The sequence below is a fragment of the Osmia bicornis genome, chromosome 5 (genome assembly GCF_907164935.1).
Source record: "Osmia bicornis bicornis chromosome 5, iOsmBic2.1, whole genome shotgun sequence".
Taxonomy (NCBI): domain Eukaryota; kingdom Metazoa; phylum Arthropoda; class Insecta; order Hymenoptera; family Megachilidae; genus Osmia; species Osmia bicornis.
The window spans coordinates 4,368,246-4,391,172 of NC_060220.1; the positions used below are offsets into that span (position 1 = coordinate 4,368,246).

A 22,927-nucleotide genomic window follows, 5' to 3' on the forward strand; every position below is an offset into this window, starting at 1 on the left:
CTCGTTTTTGAATGTACGTCTCTCGCCGGTCGACTTTTATAGGACATATGGTTATTTAACTTGCATGCACGGGATTGTGAATGTACGCGGATAGTTTTGCGGCAATAGTGACACACGGTCGTGAAGGAGTACGGTTGGTGGGGCGTTCGGTTTTCTCTTCGATCAAAATAGTGAAGTTAAAAGTTGTGCCTTTATGTGTGGGAGATATATGATCCATGATAGTATTTCCGTTTCTTTATGTAGGATGTATTAAGTTGTTAAATATATTTGTGACCTTCCTTTTTCCCTATTATAGTGATTCTTACAATTTAAGAAGCAAGCATCATTTGAATTAATGATTCTTTATTATATTTTGTGATAATTTGTCGTGCAAGATCACAACAGTAGTAATAAAATTATCAATACACAATGATAAAATATACATAATTTTAATTTATTTATGTTTAAATTCATTCGGTATGTGAATTTTTGTTCGTATACGTTAAATAAATAAAGAAAAACCACCATATTTAAATTGGAAAAGATTAATTATAATTTTGTGTTTCTTGTGACCTTAGTAAGTACCATGTACAGTACCGAGCATAGACTTCCCCAGAAATAAATGGCAATGTCCCAGGATTCCTCTCCTCCCCGTGTGTGGCTCCGAGGAGAATGACAATGTAGGAGAGAGGATCCCATATATGTAGACACGTAGCCTCCCACCCATATGTCTAATTTTTTATACTGAGCACTAATGACCCTACAATATTCAACATATTAAAGTTGAAAATATGAATTTAAAAAAAAAATTATACTTCATAAAAATTGAAAATGCTAAAGAAGAACATAAAAATGAAATGTATATAAACAATTCTGCAAAAAATACCTGAAATGTTGAATAATACATCTCCCCAAAGAACGTTAAAATTTATTGAAAAATTTCATTCATATTCAGTACGTTATCCGTTTTGCATTGACAAAAGGCAAACGAATGGTGTATCAATAATGATGAGCAAGGAAATTGGTTACGAAGTGATTTTTGTTCACGTTGAACGTAGCTCGCAGTCAAGCAACGTTACCTGTATACAGGAAGTGCTGACCAGAGGAACCGAGGAAGTTCATATTACAGGCAATGGTGGAAGGGCATGTATGCGTGACAATGAACAGAGAGGAAAGCCATTGGGAGATACGATACAAGGAAGCGATGAAAGTCTTTTTGTTTATCGACAACGATTTAATATACGAGCAATGCATGAGTGCTTTCGAAATTTCACGCTGTTTTACTCATTGTGAAGCGTTTGTAATTAAGCACTACGTGTTTAATAAATATAATATCCAACTGGTGCTGTTTTTTGTGGTTCTCAACGTGAACTACGTCGTAAGAGCTGGGAAATTATTTATTATAATTCTGTAATTCTTCTTTTATTAAAATTATTTGTTAAAATTTCAATGCAGTTCAAACAGTTTGAGATATTTCTAATTCAATATAAGATATTGTTGCTTTTATCCGGAAAAATGTATTTTTGTGATTTCGAATATTGAATAATGACGTAATAGTAACATTTAATTCAATATTACTTTTAAATATTTAATTATCATGCTTATGTAAGAATTGAAGATTATCTTGTTCTTACAACTTTGTATATAGTCAAGTAACACAGGTTTCACAAATTCGAAATTTAAATGTACAGATATTCTTAAACATGATTGGTCCCCTATAGGTGTTCGTGTAAACCTATAGATATAACGCCAACATGCAATATTAAATTATATTGCTATTTAACGTCAGAATTATGCCCGTATTTTAAAACGACACATTCAAAGATAAGCAGCAAGAATATAAATACTAGATACGCGCAGAATGAGAAATTGCAATTTGTTAAAATACCATTCATTGCATAATTCGTTCTGTTATATATTTATTCATTAATTTATACAGCCCATTATCATTATAATTATTTCCAATTTCAACAAATTACCATTTGCTAATTATTAATTATCATAACTACACATATTTTAATTGCCAAACTAATAGCAGTTAATGCAGTGCTGACAAATCTTATAACCATTCTTGTCAATTGCATATTTAATTAAAATCTGCACGTACATCGGTACCTATGTATATGTGCAATATGCATTTCAGACAGTAGATATTCATCGTCACATCCATTGTGCAATTACATACGATGCCCAAAACTACGACTGGCATTTTCTTCGCTCTTTCTTGAATCGGAAGATCGTTAATCATCCTGTACACGAAAGTTTTCGTACTTCTTGTTAGCATCGTTTTCACGTAAATGATGTTTATGCAGATCGTATGCACAGACTGGACGATGAAAAACGCATCGTTCTTTAAATCTGTTACTGACTGACGTCAATATACTTGCTTCTTCTAAATAAAATATTTAGCGCAAATTTTCATAGGATAACATATTTGAAACATTTATAGGTATGGTAATAAAGAAATAAATAAACGTAAATATAAAAAAAAAAAACAATTTGTATTTACAGTTTCACACTAGAAAAAGTTATCTAACTTCATACGAATTACCACATTATATAACTGAATTATACAATAAAACATATATTTTACTGTAATGCTCAATGTTTTTTCACTTTCATTGGTCATTGACCATTTCAACGCTGAAGATAATCACTCAAAGGTGTAAAAACGTATCGAACCTCGGCAATCTTTACACTTTCTGCTTTCTTTCACTTGAAACGGTGATGCACGACGATCTGCTTGATATATCGTGTAACGCATTGTGATCTTAATAAATTTCTTACGTTTGGTTAAATTCAAGTAGCTTTACCAACACGATTAATCAAATGATATTAGCCGAATGGACTATATTATCTAGTTAGTGAATGAGTGCATGGTTTATGTTATGACCATTTGAATACAAATTTTACATCTTATCTATGGAACATTTCATAGAAGTTTTGAAAAGAATTAGAAAGTTTAATCTATTAAGTGAGCTCAGTCGCTTTCATTATATAAACTGTGATCAGAATATAAAGAGTTAATTGAATACGTTTAATTAATAAGCTACTATCAATGTACTATTATCATTAATAAAACTTTCAATTAATCTTTCAGTTATTAGTTCTTGAACAGCTATAATTTTTTTTATTCTTTTTGTTTTACGAAGTTTGATCCATGTATATGGATGAAGATTTTAAATAGAGCTTAACAAAATAGTAAAATACTAAATCTTTCTAAAGTATACGATACTTTTCTGGGCATTTGCAAATTACTATATAATTTGTTAATACAACAAATTATTAAAAAAATCATGGGAAATGAAAACTATATTTTAAGCACAACGAATTATCATTTCATATTGGTGTACTTTTTCTGGAATTCAACTTTTCTCTGAGTAAAAGCTTGACTGGTAACATGCAACGTTGTGGAGTATCATTGAACAAAATTGACAGAAACATTAATTTATTATAAAAAGAATAGCTGCTTTCACTCCATTTCCCAACGCGTTGTTAGAGCTCATCCAGTCAGAACTAGTCAAACTGTTTAGGATCATGAAGACGAGCAGAGATTGTAAATGCTCGTACAAATTGTGAGGAACGAATCAGGGTGAAAGTGGGAAATGTACACCCACGAGTAATTGTACGACTATCGTAAATTTTCGCTTTGTCCTTTTACATGATTCCTGGTTGTTCTGAGAAGAACATCTTCCTTAAACATGTATACAAGGTGTGCATTTCAAAAATGAAAAAAATTGCTACTTAATTCGTGTAACGATTGAGATCAAATTTAACGATTTATCTTGCTTCTATTTGACCCGATTCAAAATGATCTCTACTTCTGAATGAAACTTTCACCGATTAAATTATCGTTCCTATATGTATGTGTATAGAGATATTGCATAGAGACCGTGACTGCATTTTTACTGTATTCTTTTATACATTTCATGTATATATTTTTCTTTTTCAATATAATCAAGAATAATATTTTGATGATTATAGTTTCTACTTTTGTTTTTTTCCTTTTTTTTAAGTGAAAATTAACAACATAGAGTATGGAGATATTAATTAATTAATATCTCACGAAATAATTATTACGCGTGCAAATTAATTCGATGTCTTCTATGTAGTTGAAAAGTGGCGGGGGAATATGCTGAACGAATTGAGAATACTGTTACTGTAGAAATATGGATAATATACTGTTTTAAATGGTACTATAGAAAAACGTCAATTTCCCTTTCAGTTTTATTGAAAGATTGTGAATCTTACTATTAATAAATATCCTTTTGCTTATAAATAGAGGACTGAATAAAAAAATATAAATATTCAAAATACGAAATGAAATGTGTACTTTTGCATGAATACTTATTGTTAGTTTATTCCATCAAGTTTCATAACTTTGACTTTACGTATTATTAAGTGAAAGTGGGCTGCTTAATCTGTACCCTTTATAATTTTGGATTATTATATAACACAAATTGCTGACTTGTTCAGTAACTCTAATTGTTTTAAACACTTTAATTAAATTATTAAATATTACAGCTGTAATAATAAATGATAAACATGAGCTGAAATTACATAGAAGTTTATGTAATAATTAAAATACATATGAAACTATGAAGATACTATTTAGTTTACTATTTAGATACTTCCTATTTACTCGCAATCCAGTAGGATTTCATTCCTCAAATTGAATAACAATAACACACTTTCACTGTCAAAGTGAATGACAGATTTATTATGATAGCTTCTTCTTATAACAGATAGGGTGTATTATAAAAGATTATAATGGATTAAATCAGAAAGTATAGACAATGACAAATTATATGAAATCTATTTAAAATGCAATGATATTTCTCTATACCTGATATATTTTATGCTATTTAAAGTGTAAAGTGCATTGACACGTAATTTTTTCCTGAAACTACTCGGTTGCTTGTTTTCTTATAAGTTTACTTATCCCTTTTTTCTATCTTATTCACATTTAAATACCTGGAATTCTATATCTTGTTCGAAAATAAACTCAATGAAAGGCACTTACCAAGAACTACACGATAATTGTTCAAATACTGATAAAATCTGTCGTGGATTTATAGCCGTAATTATAATGATTGCTTCACGATCGTAATAGTGGACAGGTTCTTGTAATTACATTACAATATTGATTAAAAGATTTCAAAGTCAAGCTTATTATATCTCACGATCAAATTTGTCATTTGCAACTAAATAAATTTGAAAAAACTAAAAACATTTTTATTTTAACACTACGGAACTGTAAAATTATTACTGTAATATGCCACTGTCAAGATAAGTCATTCGACGATCATCAAAAACCACAATTACAACTTATTATATTATAGCAATATTAAATATAATACCATAAATTAAGAAAGAGAATATTTATACGAACAACTCTAAATTTGCGCTTCTTCCATTTCAAGAATTTCAAAACTAAAGATTCCAATAGGAGTATTCAAAGTATTTGAATATACTATTTATTAAAAATTTATCATCATTTATCGAGAAGTATTATTTTAGGAAATATAGTACAGTGTAAAATCACATTGGAATATACTGTGAACTACTTCTCGATGAAAGATGTAGATCTCATTGTTGGAGAAAAATATGTTTTCACCATACGGGGTGGGGAATACAGGTCGATGCATAAGCGCATAATCATACTCGCTTAGAATCCTTTGATCTCCGTTTATGCATAATGCATAGTAAGTAAATGTTTGTATCACTGTTCGTAAATACCCGCTTTCTCCAACAGTAACGTATCCAGGACCTTTTAGAGAAGGGATCTGATCGCGCCAGAACATCAATTGATTTCAAATTATGAATACAAAATATATATTTCAAAAGCAGCATTTCATTTATATTAGTATTAAGTTTTCAATATTACAATATTCTAAAATTTAATAAATAGAAAATAATAATTGTTCTTTCGAATATTTTGTAAGACTTATAACATCGTTTTTAGTAACCTATCTTATTCAACAAAGCTAATTTTTAAATAATACATATTACACAATTTAATATTATGTAATGGAACTACATATTTAGTCAAATGAAGCAATTAATTCGAATGCAGTTAAATGAAGATTAAAAAATGAAATCAAATACTAACAATTATTAATGTTGATATTACAGATCTATTGTAACAGGGAGGAATAGAGAATGCTCTCTTATGGGTCTTGTTTACGCCTCATATGGTGCTGCACCACGTAACCAAGTCTTACAAAGTCGTAACAAAGTAGAAATCTACTTATAAACGACATGAAATTAGCAGATAGGTAGATCGGTTACTCTACTATTTTATCGACAGCCGGTTTTCCGGGTACATTAATTACGATTCGGGATACGTTAATTACAAACACTAATGTGAGGCTACTAGTAGTAGTACTAGTAGTAGCAGTAGTCTCTCGTCGGTGTTACAAATAATGAAAGCTTAAAAATTCAATTTTTTCTTTTGTATTTATTACTTGACGGATCGGACTCACCTGCATTAATTTATTCGTAATATAAACGTATCGTATGGCCAAATGGACACCAGATCAGCATTCTTTGCGTCGTATAGAACAAAACGAGCATGATGATGGAGATGATGTACAAGCCTCCGTTTAGAAAAATAGTGAAAACTACGATTTCGTTCATTATTCACTCGCGGAAGACGTTAAAAACGTAAAACAGACTACAAATCTAGTTCCTTATTTTCTCGATAGGGCGCAGTTCATTCGTTCGCAGCACGTGTATGTGAAGCGGTCTCGACGCGACGCTTGCATCGTCTTAAATAGTGTTAAAATATTATATTAAACTGTGTATTAGGTATCGAGAATACAAAAAACAGAAGACAAAATTGAAGAGAAGACGGGAGTCATGATTTCCGACATCATTCCTCCATTATCTTCAGAAATGCGTAAGCTGAAAATTTATATCCTAATTTGTCGATATATGTAGATATGAATTAAAATAACATATTTCTCATTTATTCTGGTTTTATGATGATAATTTATTAAATACCATTAATATCTTATGTATTTTTCTGTCTTCTTTCCTATATTTCGGTGCTTTAAATTGAAAAAAGTAATCTTGACTTTATCTCAATATGGCGTCAATAGTTATCAACGAACTTTTTCTTATTTTAGTATTAAAGTTTCGAAGCAATTTGAAGTTTCTACCAATGGCTGTGATTGGTCGTCCGTTATGGCGTCTTCCCATTTCGACCAATCAGATTCATCGTTTAAGGGTTTCGAGTGCGGAGTGTGGTGGAGTGCAACAGTTCTGTCGAAGCTTCGTCCGTTTGGCACGTGTCTGCAACAGGTAAGATTAAATTATCATTAAATATTAAATTAAACTGCCTTTCGAGTGTTAACAGTACAAAAAACAGAAAGAACAGTCGAAGAGACGTCTAGATTCATAATTTTTGTCATTAATTCGACGTCTTCTTCGAAAATACGAGTTGAACATTTTTGCTCTTGCCGTGAATGTACAATGAGATGAAACAGCAGGATCTGAATTAGTTTCTCTGTTTTATTGCCAATTTCCTAAACATTATTAAATGTTTTTGTACTGTTTCACACAATTTGCTGTTTTTAATTTAATAACCTCCTTTCTTGAGCATCGTAATATTATTCCTGTTTAGACCTGTTCGTTGCTTAGGTATCGGCCGATAGCGGAACATATCGAAAGTTACCGACCGGTCTTCGGCGGAAAGGAAGGTCGTGCCATGACAGTTCTCTCGCGAACATCGAAGTGATAAGACGTGTTGAGGGCGTTCTCCTGTACGGGTAGTTCATAGGTAAGTACTTACACGCAGTTTACCTATTCACCTATTTTGCATAAATTATAAAGTTCGATCATTTGTTAATCATAATTTTATTGCTGTTGGTTAAATTTTATTTACATAAATTTGTATTTCTTATTTGTTACAGACATTTACTTCATACTGCAAAGATACCATGCGATACTGTGCCATCACACTTGACATTGGTTTAAAACACAATTTCGTAAAGAATTGGTAACGTTTTGACTTATTGTAATCAATTAGTAATATTTATTATAACCTTTTTATTATTGAGTCGTTGTTAATTGTAAGCATTTTTGATAATTAATTGGTATCAAGATCAAGGAAGAAAACATTAGAGAAATTTTTTTTAAACAATTAACACAAAAGGGATCATTCATTTTTCATTATATTAAATAATTTCGTGTAATATTTTAATACATATGCTTTCAATTAGAATAAAATTGAAACAATTTATATTTTACTGCAGATGATTACTTCTCAGTCTACAATAGTGTATTATCTTTATTACAAAATGATTTTCTATCGATGTAATATTCATTGAAATAATTATCAACAATTATTTACAATATTTTATTTGAATCTAGGATCAATATTCAGCTTTAACAATATTAGTGCTCGTTGAATATATTTCACGAACATAGACATTTTCATTTACAAACCATTAATAACAGTATTCCCTTTATGAACGCTCAATAGTAAGAATGTTGTTTTGTATATTTCCACCGATCTCCAACCTCCTCACTAATCTTTTCTTCCAGGAATTGTTGTGGCCGCGCGCAAGGCGGTCGGTACATTCAGTGGTTGTACGAGCATATTTCCAATGTTTTGATTTTTTCAAGGGTGAACTGGCCCTGAATAGAGTTGCGTTTGTACGATTAGGAATCACGCGAAAGTAGAGTCAGTGTTTGTTCCGTATTATAAAATATTTCCAGAGCATCGCGGCTCTGATTTTTCTTTTTTCATCGCGGAAGTAGGGTTTCTACAATTGTTCGCCGGAAATTATTTTTATATCCGATATATCCTGAAAGTAGAGTCAGTGCATCACTGAAGAGGAGTTTTGGGCGATGCTCCATAAGGAAAGAGTGTAAGTATCTTATTACTTTCCTCAATTGTTTTTAATTAAAGTAGAATAATTTATAATTTCAACACTTGATAATTTAGAATTCCTTTTAATTGCTAATATTTTATAAAATCCAAATTCATATATAATTTTATTAAAATAAAAATTGATAATTTTCAAAATTAACCATAAGACTTTTGTGTTTAGTTACAGATGATCTTCTGGATTTTGCCGAGTTCCTGGACATCCCTGATGACTTCCTTCTCGACTTCCTCCACGACTTCCGTCTTCTCCTATAAGGCAACCTTCTACCTGGTTGTTGTGCATCCTCCTACTTGACTGTCGGAAGAAGTTTTTTTCTGCGATCGGTAAGTCGCATGCTTTATGGTTCCTCCGGTGCCCAATCATGTCGTAGGATGAATGGTCCGAATCGACATGGGGCACTGGTTGTATACGTAGTTCGCGAGCACAGTGACCATGGGTATAATTATACTCATGAGTAGTAACGTTTTTATTGTGTTTCATTTCACTTAGTTTAGGCTAGGTCTTCTTGTACTTTGCTTTTGAATATCTTTATAAATCTATATATTCAAATGAATATTTGGGAAATATAGAAATATATTCCTAAATGTTCATATTACAGTTTTGTAATAAAACTTGGAATATGAAATATTTTAATATAGAAACAATTTTATACATTATAAATTCAAATATACTTTGAAAAGTTTTTACAAGTAGTAAAGTTTCATTCATTCTATAGCCCAATGGACACCATTAACTTATTTATATGTTCATGCAAAATTGAACAATTTATATGCAAGAAGACAATTCGCGACGGGTAGATTTCCAAGTCAGAGTAATCTACTTGAACACCTTTTGCGTATTCTTGAAAATGTACTCTGAGGAGGTAGTCGCCCGAGGATGTTATTATCTTTCTTTTTCTATTTTTCAGAGTAAATTCTTTTTTCATTAGAAAGAATTCTTGATTAGAGTCATTTTGGTTTCAATGAAGTATCAAGTTCAATTTTCACATTAAATTCTTTTTTATTGCACAGAGTTTTTAATTAGAGTCCTTTTCTATTCAATAAATTAATTTTAATTAAAACCTTGTCTTTCAATATTTGCTCTTAAAGCTTCATATTTACAAAGTCGAGTCACTTTTATTATCAAACAATTGAAAATAGTGAAATATTAGCCCGTTAGATATTTTTATATTAATCATATTTTTAGTTGAGGATTTTCAGGTTTAACCCTTTCCGTGTTTATTGCCAAAGCCCATTCACGTGCCCAGGTGCTACTTGGATGGGTGGAGGCAATGGGCACGATGACCTAGTTAATAAGAATAACTAATAAGCGGCTGGCATCGTGTTAGTATATCGTGCACGACGTAATTTTCACATGTGTGTGTGTGTTGTTAGGCTGTGGGATTGCGTCGGTTTAATAACTTTTTCACTTAACTTTTAATTGAAATAATATTTTATTGAACAAGATGTACGACAAACGTACAAATCAAATACTATTATTACCATTACGATTACCATTACTTTATTACCATTACTATTAAATCCTTCATATCAAAGTAGTTAAATAAATTCTATAATTATAATTATGCGCAATGGTTGCTAGCCTTGCCAGACGATTTCAGTGAAAAATGGTACGTACCTTAGAGTGTGTTGTGAGATGAAACTCGGGTGACGGAGGCGTCCCGGGACGTTCTCCCTAGTTTAGGCTCTTGCACCCGGGTGGAGTGTTTGAAAATTGTGGAATGAGTTTTTGTGAGATTGAGACTTTGCCTTTTTTAAATATAGGGTTAGGTAGGTAGGTAGTATCCCTTCTGGTGTGTGTGATAGATTGTAAGTAGGTAGAGCCAGGACAGGTTGTCACAGTCTCTTGGTCGGGTAGGCGCGATTTCGCGTGATCAACCTGTACCTGGAATATAATTTGAAGAATTGACGATACAATCGACGCGAACGGAGTACACCGTTCGCCTTCGATTCTATCTGTACAATTTTTCAAATTTTTGGCGACTTTCTATGTCGTCATACGAGTTTTAGATATAAGTTTCAGGTGGGTGGACCGCCCGAAGAAAGAAAAGGCTATATGCCGAAGAGCCCCGGCAAATGCCATTGAAAAGGGGAACTACTAATGACTTTGCGTCCTTTTACAAAAAAGGATGGGAAATCATTATCGTTACTACTTTGTCACTGTGCTCGCTTGTAGTTGTAATTTTGTAATTTCAGGAGTAGAGGGGGCCCGTGACCCACATGATTTTGGGCAAATCGCGTTTTCAATTTAGTGTTGCGAATGAATATTGACCCCGGTTCAGTTTAGTGTTGCGTGTGCATGATTATCACGGTTTTCATTTAAATATCGCGTTCCCTTCTTGCATTGCTTTGTGATATTGATTGCTTTAAGATAGAATTTTGTTTTTTAATGTTGATTGCTTTAGTGTTGCGAGTAAACAATTCACGGTTTGTTTTAGAAATACTTGCTTCTTATTTTAATTACATTTCAGTTAAAGATAGCGTTGCGAATGACATCAGCGGAATTGTTTCCCCAGTGTTGCGATTGCTTTGAATTAGTTTATAGAGTTTTTAAGTAATCAGTGTTGCGATAATAAATTTTCGCGTTTTGCATTAGTGTTGCGATATACGATGAAATGCCCAAAAACTATCCGGTGGAGCTGCCATGGACCAGGAGGCAGCTATGTACGAACTGCCAAAGTACAGCCTTGGATTGGCTGTACTACTACTTTAGATTAGTGTTGCGTTTTACAAAATTCGGTAGATTTGAGTAGTGTTGCGAAAAATACGGTTCGCGTTTTTCATTAGAGGTTTTCTTTTTTTTCAGGTTCATTAAATTAGTGTTGCGTATAACGGAGCAGCCTGCTCTCGGTAATTTTTGCATTTTATAATTAATGAAATTAGTGTTGCGAATGAATTCGCGATTATTATTAAATTTTTCACTGTTTTGCATTTATTAAATTAGTGTTGCGTGTAATTTCGGGAGTTTTGTTTTATAGAGTTTGCTAGGGATTGCACTTACAGGCAATCAAATGTTTCTTTTCAGCTTCTCCTGTCGCTCCATGCATTTTCTTCTTTCTTTTTTTTTAAATTTTGTACATTTTGATCTTTCGGTTTTTGCAAATGCTGTTAAATAATACATGCATTTAATGTCTTTAGGATATTATTAAATACGATGAAGTTTTAAATAGAACTTTATTGAAAGTTTTATTTAAAATCAAACTTAATTTCATTTTATAATGATTGGTCGGAATCAACAAATTTATAGTGTGAATTCATTTAGGCCTCTTTTGTCTTTTATACAGGCAGATTGCAAGTTTATAGTTATGTAGAACTATTATATTCTAATGACTATAAAGTCAGATAATTAAGAAGTTTTAGATTTAAGTAAATTTTTGATATTATTAGGGGAGCTCGTATAGGCAGGTATCCTTAATATTTACAAGTAGGTAGAATAAATGTGGAATTGCATACTATTAATTACGGATCTGAAACTAGAATCAAGAAAGTTGAGGAAGGGTTAAAAAAGTAAAATATAAATAAATAGGTAGTGAATAAAAATAATGCCTCTTTTGTTGTTCATTTGCAATAACAATCGAAGACGTTTTCAAACGACTTCGAATACTCATTCAGAAATCACGTTTTTGATATCGATTAATTCGACTGACACGAGAATAAGATTATCACAGGAGATGTTATATTCAAAGACATTTTTGACACAAGGATAATATGGAACACACACGATCGAACGGTTACAATCTTAACGTGGACGATTCGACAATTTTTCAAATTTTTATATCCTTTTGCACGTTGTAAACATGATTGGCCGATGTTTGGAACAATTTCTTCTCGTGCTCTGTGATACGCATTCGTACGATATTTGTGACCCCTTGCTCGCCTATGGAACAGGGCAGGGATAAGAACATTTCGTGACACACCTCGTGGTGACCCTGCAAGCAAAGGGATAATAGGTAAAGTCTTCGAGAAATGAAATTCCTGTCACATAGATTTATAAAAGTAACACGGATGCTTTGTACTTGGATCATGGTTGAAACTGGCATAACCCTCTGGGTATTGCTCAATATAGCATCCACAATATTGGCTGTCGAAAGACCGATCGCTGTGTTCGAGTATCCTTTCAAACATCTCACTGTAGGACCTCTGAAAAATTATCAGAGAAACTTGTTTTATTACCCGTCTGTTTAGACTCGATCGAACTCACAGTCTGACTACTTCTTTGGCGATTTCGTTCCATCTCTCCTCGTCGGTTTCCAGTCCAATGTTAGGCAGAATGTCGCGAAATTGGACGCCCGCAACATTCACTCCGGACCAGAGTGGAACTAGGAAACGCGTGTTATTTAAGCAGCAATTTGCTTTTTTATAAAATGTAAAAGGAAAATAGATGATCAAACTCACCCTGACTATCACCGTGTTCGCCCACAATGTAAGCATGGATCGCACTGGGGGCTATTTCTAAACGTTCGGCGATCAAGAATCGAAATCTCGCTGAATCGAGATGAGTTCCACTTCCGATAATTCGATTGGCCGGTAATCCGCTCACTTTCCACGTGACCCACGACAAAATGTCAACTGAAAGTAAGAGTTCCGTTTCGACTGGTTGCTCGATCATTCTCGTCCGTTTAATGAGCTTTTTACTCGAATTCAACGTGGTAACTTAACCTGGATTACTGACGATTAAAAATACAGCGTTTGGACTGTAACCGACTAGGGTGGGTATTATGTTCTTCAATATCTCAGTGTTTCGTTTCACCAAGTCTAATCGAGATTCACCTTTTACCTGTCGCACACCCGCGGCCAGGATCACCACCTTCGAATTGCTCGAAATACAAAAGTCTGAAACAGAATTCTGCTCGTTTTTATAGCTATAGGGTTTTCCAATAATAAGTAATTGTAGTCGATCAGAAAATTCCGAGTTTTTTAGCAAATTGAAATTTTCTTAAATTTTGTGATGAAATCATTTCTAAAATAAATTTTATTACCTGTATCGTAATCGATGCGTGGATCTCCTAAATATACGGAACCGTGGCTGTAATCCATTCCCTCTCCTTCGAGTTTCTTTGGGAATGCATCTACTATAGCGACATGCGGGGAAATTCTCTATGACGAATCAATGGAATAATTTAAAATTAACATCTCGCAATACGTTCTTGAATTTCTGGTATATCCCAAATTTCATTTGAGTTCAAAGAAAAAATGTTGCGCGATATTCGAATGGGCTGAATATGACTTGAATTCGTACGCGTATAATTTTTTAATTAGTGGATTCCTGAGCTTAAAATTAGAATTTTCGGATTCTATCAGAATATATAAAAAACAGTCAACAATTTTGTGTCCCCCAAAATAAAGTTCAGCCCTCGAATGTCCCATGTTTGATTACCGTTCCAAGGCTGACGAAGAACGTCGTATGTGCATACCTGAAAGATAATCGAGTTCGCGATGGCCACGCCGACCATACCAGCCCCCACGATCGTCACTTTGTGACAGCAGTCTCTCACCGGCTCCGAATATTTGCACAGCAATTCTTCCTTCAGACAGGGTGGTCTAAAAGGGCCCACAAGCTTATTTACAATCTTACGAAAGTTATTTGTGTTCGAATGACATTAACGAAAAAGAAACAGTTTAGTCGTCTTCGTAAGAAAAAGTTATCGCTTTGGTCGGACTTAGCATTGAATCGGTATCAAAAATCGAGTGAACAATGACCTCGTGTTTGATGATTGGCATCAAAAATGTAGAAAAGAGGTCGCTTACACGAAACTGACCGCTCTCTGTAAATCGGATCCAGCGGAGGCATCTTTGCCAAAATCAGCGGACATGAATTTCTTCTTCTCTTTGTTACCACCGAAGATTTCCTTGAGTATCGTTGGCGGTAAAGTACGACGAAATCGGTTCATGCCGATGAATCTCCTCGTTACCAAACCTGTTGTACATCTTATACATATCCGTAGCGAGGAGGAACTGGACCATATATACGACAAAACCATTGCTTCTCTCACTGTATGATTTTGTTTGCGAAAAATGTCACATCGCACGGAATTGATTGAAACTTGACAGTACGGAAGACGTTGACGATCATAACGCTTTTAGTAAACCGCCATTGTGTCGATTTGCCAATTGTTAAACAATCCATGGTTACAGATGTTCGATCGAATCGAACGTTATCACGTCACTTTCATTCGGTACATCAACAGAGGGTTCAGAAATAACAAAGTGATCACATAAAATTATTATTTATTAAAATATTGTTATAAATATACAAGAAATATTGTAAGAAGAATATCTTCGGCAATGGGACAACCACAGAACGTCTTTTTCTATCTATGATACATATTTATCGTGCGTGTATCATACATAGAAGTATGATGCAGGTATTGTCCCGAGGTAGACGTTAAATATTACAATATAAGCCTGATGCTATGGAAACGTACAATAATTTAAATTTACACGGTGTTGAATTCCGATCGAGTACACGCCCAACGAGTTTGCGTACGTTCCTTTTGTACTAGCCCAGGCTGACCGGTTTAAGTATCTTGTTTTGTATTAAATTAAACAGTCATTTACGTAATATATAAATTGCCCTAAAATACTGTTTTGCTTGGCTGCAAGCAACACAGCTTGTCACAATCACCTAAAACATCAACAGTACACAACAATAGCACCTTGTGCCAACGCGAACACACACATATCATCCAAAATTATCAAACGAGCTACGAAGCTCTGATATTTCTATCCGACACGTATTTAAATATATATTAAGTATTAACCAAACAACCTTAGGTATTCGTAGTATACAAATAATAGTACGTGTAAGTAGTAAAAAAAGATGTAAGTAGAAACGAAAGGTGTTTGTTAGAAACCACAGTCTTTGTGCTCGAACAAGAAACTGATGTCTATGAGAAAAAAGATGAACGCGGTTCTGTTGCTGTTTAGTGAGAAAAATAGTTGCTCCAATATTGAGGATAGTCAAAGAAACGAAACGTTTAGAATTTCAAGTCCTTCTGAACGTCGTTCATGGCGTTCGCTGAACTCAGCAAATTGCCAAGTTCGTCTTGCGTCAATTTTTGTTGGACAACGCAGGTGACACCACTTTCGCCCAATGTGCATGGCAGAGACAGGAATACTTCTTTGTCGATTCCGTGGTATCCCTGAAAAATGATAAAACGAACGTTAGTTGTACAATTACCACATTCGTTGCTATGAATTTCAGATATATCTACAGTAGATTCTCGTTATATTAACCCCTGGCTAAACAGCTACGTATCAGAACTTACTTTAATCATGGTAGATACTGCGTGGACTTGGTTGGAATTTCTCAACATAGCAGAGGCTAAATTCGCCACGCTGAGACCGATAGCCCAGGATGTGTAACCCTTTAGTTTGATCACCTCATAGGCACTGTCTACGACTTGTCTGTGCAAGTCGCTCCAATGTTCTTCGTCTTCTTCGGTACCAACTTTTTCGTTCAGATCGCGCAGCCTTACACCAGCTACATTCACTCCCGACCATACCGGCACTGAAAACAGGCATCATTTAATTAAAAACTAGATCCGAATCTTTTCACCTCTATTCGTTATTGATAACTGAAAAATCTAAGTTAACTCATGATTCAATCAGCAAATTCGTTTCAATCAGTGTTAGAATCTTACGATCGGTCTTATCGTAGATAACTTATCGATCAACGTGCAGAAACGTTTAATTATCTTTCGAAAGGTTTCATTAAAAACTTACCGCTGGTATCGCCGTGTTCACCAATGATCCATCCGTGGCAAGATGTAGGTGCTACGTTTAATTTTTGCGATAAGAGGAAACGGAATCGGGCCGAATCCAGATTGGTACCGCTTCCAATCACGCGGTTCTTTGGCAAGCCAGACAATCTCCACGCCACGTAAGTCAAAATGTCGACCGGGTTCGAGACAATCAGGAGGATCGTGTTCGGGCTATATTTGACTAGCTGAGGAATGATGCCTTTGAAGATGTCTGTGTTACGTTGAACCAGGTCCAGCCTAGTCTCGCCTTCTCTTTGACGTGCACCGGCAGTCACGATACACAAGCTCGAGTTAGCCGTCGAGGCGTAATCAGTGCTGGCGTTAATTTTTGCGTTCTTCAAGAACGCACTACCGTGTTGCAAATCCAACATTTCACCTTTTAGCTTGTCTGCCATTACGTCCACGAGGGCGACCTCGCTGGATACGTTCTGCAATAACAGGAAATTATTCAGTAGACGATTACAAATGATTGATTTAATTCGAATGTCACAATAGGTGAAGGTAATATCGGTCTTACATTTGTCAGAAGTGTGAAAGCACAGGCCATTCCTACTTGACCAACACCGACCACGGTGATCTTGTTCCTTCCGGTGGTAATCGGCTGCACCACTGTGCTCAATAATCGTGCCTTTATGGAAGTCATTTTCCTGAAGAAAAGAAAATTTATTTCCATTAATTTTTTGTTCGAGTCTGATGTGCCTGGGAGAATATTTGAGCATGGTTCTATTTAATCCTTTGCTCGATCTATACCTAGCTGTGGTCTAAGGGTCAGAGATCAAAATATTATAACAAATTACTATAATTGCCTCGAATGATTAATATTAATTTAGTGATAGTTATGTGAATGACAAAATAGTCTCTCCTAGCGTTAGGTGGGTGTAGCATAGACGAACATATTATAGTGACTGTTCGAAGGTCGAAGAGGTCACGGAGGTCATCCACCCCGTATATTTATACGCGTGTAACAATATACTTTTCCGACCGACGCCGAATTTTTTATTTTGGTAACCGAACAATTCGCGGTTCGAATAAGTGATTTAAAATAAAAAAGGAAGTTACTTTAAACAATTTTCTTCTGATTTTTTAAAGTCAGTCATTCTTCGTGGAAAATTTTTCGCAGTCAGAATTTAAAAGCGGAAAAATCTTCCTGGTTTATTGAATTGTTATCAACTTGTTTACTATTTTCAACGTACGTGAATGAAATTATTGATATGAAAAGCCGAGTAACGGCAGTACTCGCGAGATGCCACTAGCTATATGAGAAACACGTGTACCTGACGATGAGTACCGGTATTCGCAGAATGCTTACGAAAACGAATTCGTGGTATAGTAACCTCGAAAAAATTACTTTGAATCTAGTGAATATTAACCAAACGCTTCACAGACATATTTTTTATATTCATCACTCGTATTAACACTCTGGGAATGCGAAGCAATAACAACCGACCGAGCAACACCAATTAACTGACATTTGCCAATTGTTACGTTTTGACCCCGTTTTCATGGAAGTAACATCCCGTATATCGTGTAGAAACGTTCTACCGAATCCAGCGTCAAATATAGAAACCGCGTTTCGCTCGAATTTTCACGAATAAACCGAAACTGCGTCGAATAAAATTACATATTGTATTCACCAACCTTGTTTGCTTTTTTTTTAAACAAATTCAACGATTAACACGAAATGTATAACTGCAGCTACGTTCGTACGTCTGACTGGTCTGACAGCTCGAAGACTTCTGTCCACTAAGGTGACCTTGTCCCCACTTTTTATACCCTCCCATAGGCTCCGGAGCGGGCTCGCGGCGTGTTCGAGCTGACGAAACAAAGCCACGCCGCCGACACCCAAATTTTTCTTAACTTCCCCCGTTCTTTTTTTTCCAGCGAGTTTTCACGCGTGTCGCTTATCCGATGATTTTTCGCGTTCGGTAATTTTGATATTTACCTGCGACTGACTGCGATCACGTAGGTGAAATTATTTAGAAACGAAAGTGACGTTGCGCACGCGTCGCATGACGCAACCGTTTCCCTTCCGTGAACGCGTTCATCGATCCGGCAGATGCTTTCTTCTCGATCCACCGTTGGCCCGCCAATAAAAATCAACCTCTGCAGGATGTATGTCGTTTTCAGGGGGGACTAAAAATACATTTCTACGAGGGTCCCGAGAAAAGCTTCTCTGGATCCGATTTTATTTTATATCGTGAAATGCGTCTGGTTTAATTCGATGCAGAGAACTCGGCTCCCTCTTTGTTTCTTTTTAATCCATTTGACTACCGTTCCGTGACAAGTTTATAAAACTTTAACGGTAAACCTTAACCCATTATTGCGTTTAATACTGTGGCAGTGGAAACGACCATTTGTACACAGTCAAGCACGTTGTAATTATAATTTGCGGGGGCGGTCACTTATCTGGCAGAGAATGTTAATTATCCATTTTTAATATCAGAGTGTTAAACTATCATAGTATAACTACAGGTACATAAATTTACAGATCGAAAGGGTTGAACATTTATTTTCAATTGATACAGTTTTTTTTCCAATTGTCAAAGTACAAATGTTACGGTTCATTCGACGGTATTGTTTGTAAATTTTTTCATATCTCTTTCGTAATTCGCTGATATCATTCTTGTGAAATGAATCCTCTCGGAGATATGTAGTCAGTCAGACAGCGGAAACGTTTCGCGTGTTCGATGGTGATTTAATTACAGCGGTTCAATAACGTTTAAAATGATTTTTTTCATGGTGTCTTTAATTAAGGGAACGATACTCATCGTCATTAAGAACAGAGGGAAATGAAAGGTACATTGTATCATTCTCTTTTTTTTTCATTAATGTCCGTGAAATTGAAAGATTGCTCAAGTTGAATGACTAGGTTTGCTTAATTACATTAGATAACCTCTGTGGCGAAAGAATACGAGCGGCTGGTTCCGATAAGTCAGCAAACTGATTAACCTTATTGAGAAAAAAAATTGTCTGTCGAATTAAACTTTGCCCGATGATTATCGTACAACGGCATTGACCGCCGGACATTGGTTTTTTGGCACAAAAAATTTGTTTCGCCGATACGGTGCCACGCGAGACACATCGTTGCATTTCTCTTGAACGATTATCTGTTTCCCAGAAAATAGTGTTACCTCGCTACATCTCGATGTTGAATCATTCTCGGTAACACCGCTGGTGTATTCGCGCATGATGCAACGCTGCGTCATGTGTTTGTTAATTGATGAAGATTTTAGCGATTGCGATTATTGCATTTTTTAAATCCTTTATATTATAGTCGTGTCGACGTTTGATATGAAGATAATTGTAACTTTTGTTACGGTGTTTTGAAACTATAGTATAAACGTATTAAAAGAAAATAGTTTTTTGTTTAGGAACCATGCTTTTATTATAATTACAACTATTTGTATTTTCATTTTACATGTTTTGAATTATAGAAAATATGAACCGTTTAAGAGTACTTATTGTCAAAAGATTGTAAATCGCTCTCATAAACGTAGAATACACTAGTTACAAAGATATTCATATCAGGTTTCTATTATTAACACTTGAAAGCATCGTTTTTCTATAAATAACAGGATATTTTTAATTTCACATCTGGAGTAAATATCTAAGAGGAAAGCAAAAGAGACGGTGATAAACGATAAAAGAAAATTTTAAAAGCTGCTATCAAGTAACAATAAGATATCTAATAGTTTTCAATGCAAGTCACTATTCTATAGTCTTTCGTTTCAAAAAATCTTTCAGTGGAAGATCGTGAAATAACGGCTCGTGTAATGTCCAAAAGGTTAACCCTGTAAATGGATGACATTCTCTTCTTCAGCCTCTTTTCCTCTCGGCTCCTCCTAGACAAATAGTTGGAAGCTCTTGAGAAGAGGCGACGTGATAGAAGACACGTGTCGTTGGTTACCTCGAGTTTAATACAGCGTTGCTTGTAAAAGCAACTCGCGTTATGGATTTCACGATTACAGTTACCTTGTCAAAAGCGCTAAGCGCATCGAGCGCATTTGAAAATATGCTTGCATTAGACTAGCTTAATTTCGAATCAATTTCAATCTCGCATCTTTAATTTTCTCGAGCGTAGAAGATTACAAGATGATCCTAGCTAATATACCATCGCGATATTGCACGAATATCTCTATGCAATTTTACTTTCGACGTCGGGCAAATGTTCGAAGATGAAATTGACACTCGGCGAGTAACGGCACGTGTCGACGTTCTATAATTATTAGCATTACCGTATCTATACCTCGAGCGTTCCGTTGAAATTGACGCGAAAATTAAAGAGGATCCTAATAGGAAGTATAAGCCTCGATTCGCTACGCGCACGACACTTCTGTTTTGCGAATTAGAAATTTACAACCGAAGGAAGCGTGTACCACCATGGTGTCACGTGTAATTATCAAGCCAAACAACCGACTCGAATTAGTATAACTGTACAAACGCAATGCAGAATAACCGAATGTAACTGCTGGAACCAACGTGGCTTCCCAACGGTCAACCGCGCTCCTTTGTGTTTCTTCCTTGGGTAAATAATATATATTTACAGAGATGTGAAAATTATTAGGTCAAAATAGGACTGTGACATTTGCAAATTATTTTTATCTACTCTGCCAGATTACGATTTGGAGATTAGTAATTTTACAGCAAACATCAAATGTATCAATTTGGTAAACGCGACTCGAGTGCAAAAAGGAAACATCGGTTGGTCAAGGTTCCCGAAAAACAAGCACGTGGATCGTTTCTGCGCAACGCTGTTAACATAATAATCTCTTCTCATCCCTTCTTCGGTTCCCTAACTGTTGTACTCGAATTGCAAGTTTCATGTAAATTCGTAATCGAAAAGGAGCTCTGTATCTATCACGGCAAAAAACTATCCGTCGAAGAACGGAAAGAAACGCACGTGTTTGCCAAATCGAAGGAAAATATTTCATAAACAACATATTCTTATCTGTTCGAAGAGCTCGAATTTCAAGGATCTTGTACCCAAGTCGAATTGAAACGTTTCATAGTTGATGTTCATTAGCAAGACGACATATTTCCCAGCAGCTGGTGAGATACATATTTAAAATATGCTGGTTGCCGTTCCGTTTCGTGTTAAATTCGACTAATTAACCGGTCTTTGAATATTTCGCCCGGAACCAGTTTACCTGCTTCTCAGTTCTAACTCGTTATTGCAACATTTTACGACCCAATAATCACGTTTATGCTAACATTATGGTCGTTAGAAGTCGATTCGATTATCACGGAAACGCTACCAATTGAATTGTATTATGATAAATTAATTGATTGTGAATGTTGGCGAACCGATCGTCCAATTAGCATCGATTTTAGTAGCAATATTTTTACAATTAATCGAACGTTACAAATACGAATGGTTATTTTCGAAAGTGGTGTAGGTTCAATTGGAAGAAAAATTAAAGTTAAATATTTGCAAGGAGAATTTAATTATTATTGTTAAGAAATACTACTTTTAGGATTAGAAAACATCTGAAATCACGAGATATCTAGTGGAAAAACCGGCTTTTGTGAATCCCGGCTTAATATTGCGAAAGGCTTCGCTATCGAGTTTCTTAATCGTAACAAGGAATTAGCTATCTTGATCGGATAAACTAATTACGGACTTGCTTCTATGACATGTGAATTAGTAAAAAAAAATAGAAATAAATAAAAGATTGACGTATCATTCGCAATAGGGTGCATGGTACAGCGGATATCTTCCTCATAACCGTTCATTTCACGATCGCTGCAACAAGTAAGATGTGAGCAAAGGGAGAAAAAGAAACGGTATTTCAATTTAAAAGGGGCAAATATAAATTACCGGTGAGTGTAATTTCACGGAACAACTTGGGCGTGGATCGTACAATGTTGAGTTTCAACCTAGCCACACGAAATTGCTTTCTCGTATCCCCGCTAAAAAGTAACTCTTTCATGTGTCTTTGTTTTTATTTACATCATTATTCGATCAGGATTTCGTTGGTCACGTGTAGTAACTTTTTATTCGATATGTTTCGTTACGATTTCTTGGTCATGAACGTTGATCGTGAACTGGTACATGTTCTTGCGAAACTTATATGCAACATTGATAATCGCTGATTACAATTGTGAAACACAATTACGCAATCAAGTTTACAGCAAATTAAGATCCCGTGAAATAGAGTCAATGAACTTTACGTTGGAAATTTTCATGAGATCGTCGATAAATGTTCTAAAATATTATATTTATCGATCACTTATCACTTACCTGTGTTTGATCGATCACTCACTATAAAATTCGCTTTGATGGGAGAGT

At 34.9% G+C, this 22,927-nt stretch overlaps 2 protein-coding genes across 2 annotated transcripts; both read right to left on the reverse strand.

Moving 5' to 3' along the window:
* Positions 1–12,639: 12,639 nt before the first annotated feature.
* On the reverse strand, positions 12,640–14,766 carry LOC114880338 (L-lactate dehydrogenase-like). Its single transcript, XM_029196249.2, has 8 exons — positions 14,624–14,766; positions 14,290–14,416; positions 13,855–13,972; positions 13,535–13,708; positions 13,271–13,444; positions 13,077–13,194; positions 12,892–13,015; positions 12,640–12,804 (listed from the first exon to the last, which is right to left on the reverse strand). The coding sequence occupies exons 1-8, from the start codon at positions 14,764–14,766 to the stop codon at positions 12,640–12,642; spliced, it is 1,143 nt and encodes a 380-aa protein (XP_029052082.2).
* Positions 14,767–15,086: 320 nt separating this feature from the next.
* LOC114880090 (L-lactate dehydrogenase-like) lies at positions 15,087–18,393 on the reverse strand. Its single transcript, XM_029195727.2, has 5 exons — positions 18,277–18,393; positions 17,156–17,285; positions 16,601–17,066; positions 16,144–16,385; positions 15,087–16,017 (listed from the first exon to the last, which is right to left on the reverse strand). The coding sequence occupies exons 2-5, from the start codon at positions 17,279–17,281 to the stop codon at positions 15,853–15,855; spliced, it is 999 nt and encodes a 332-aa protein (XP_029051560.1). The 5' UTR covers positions 17,282–17,285; positions 18,277–18,393; the 3' UTR covers positions 15,087–15,852.
* Positions 18,394–22,927: the final 4,534 nt, after the last annotated feature.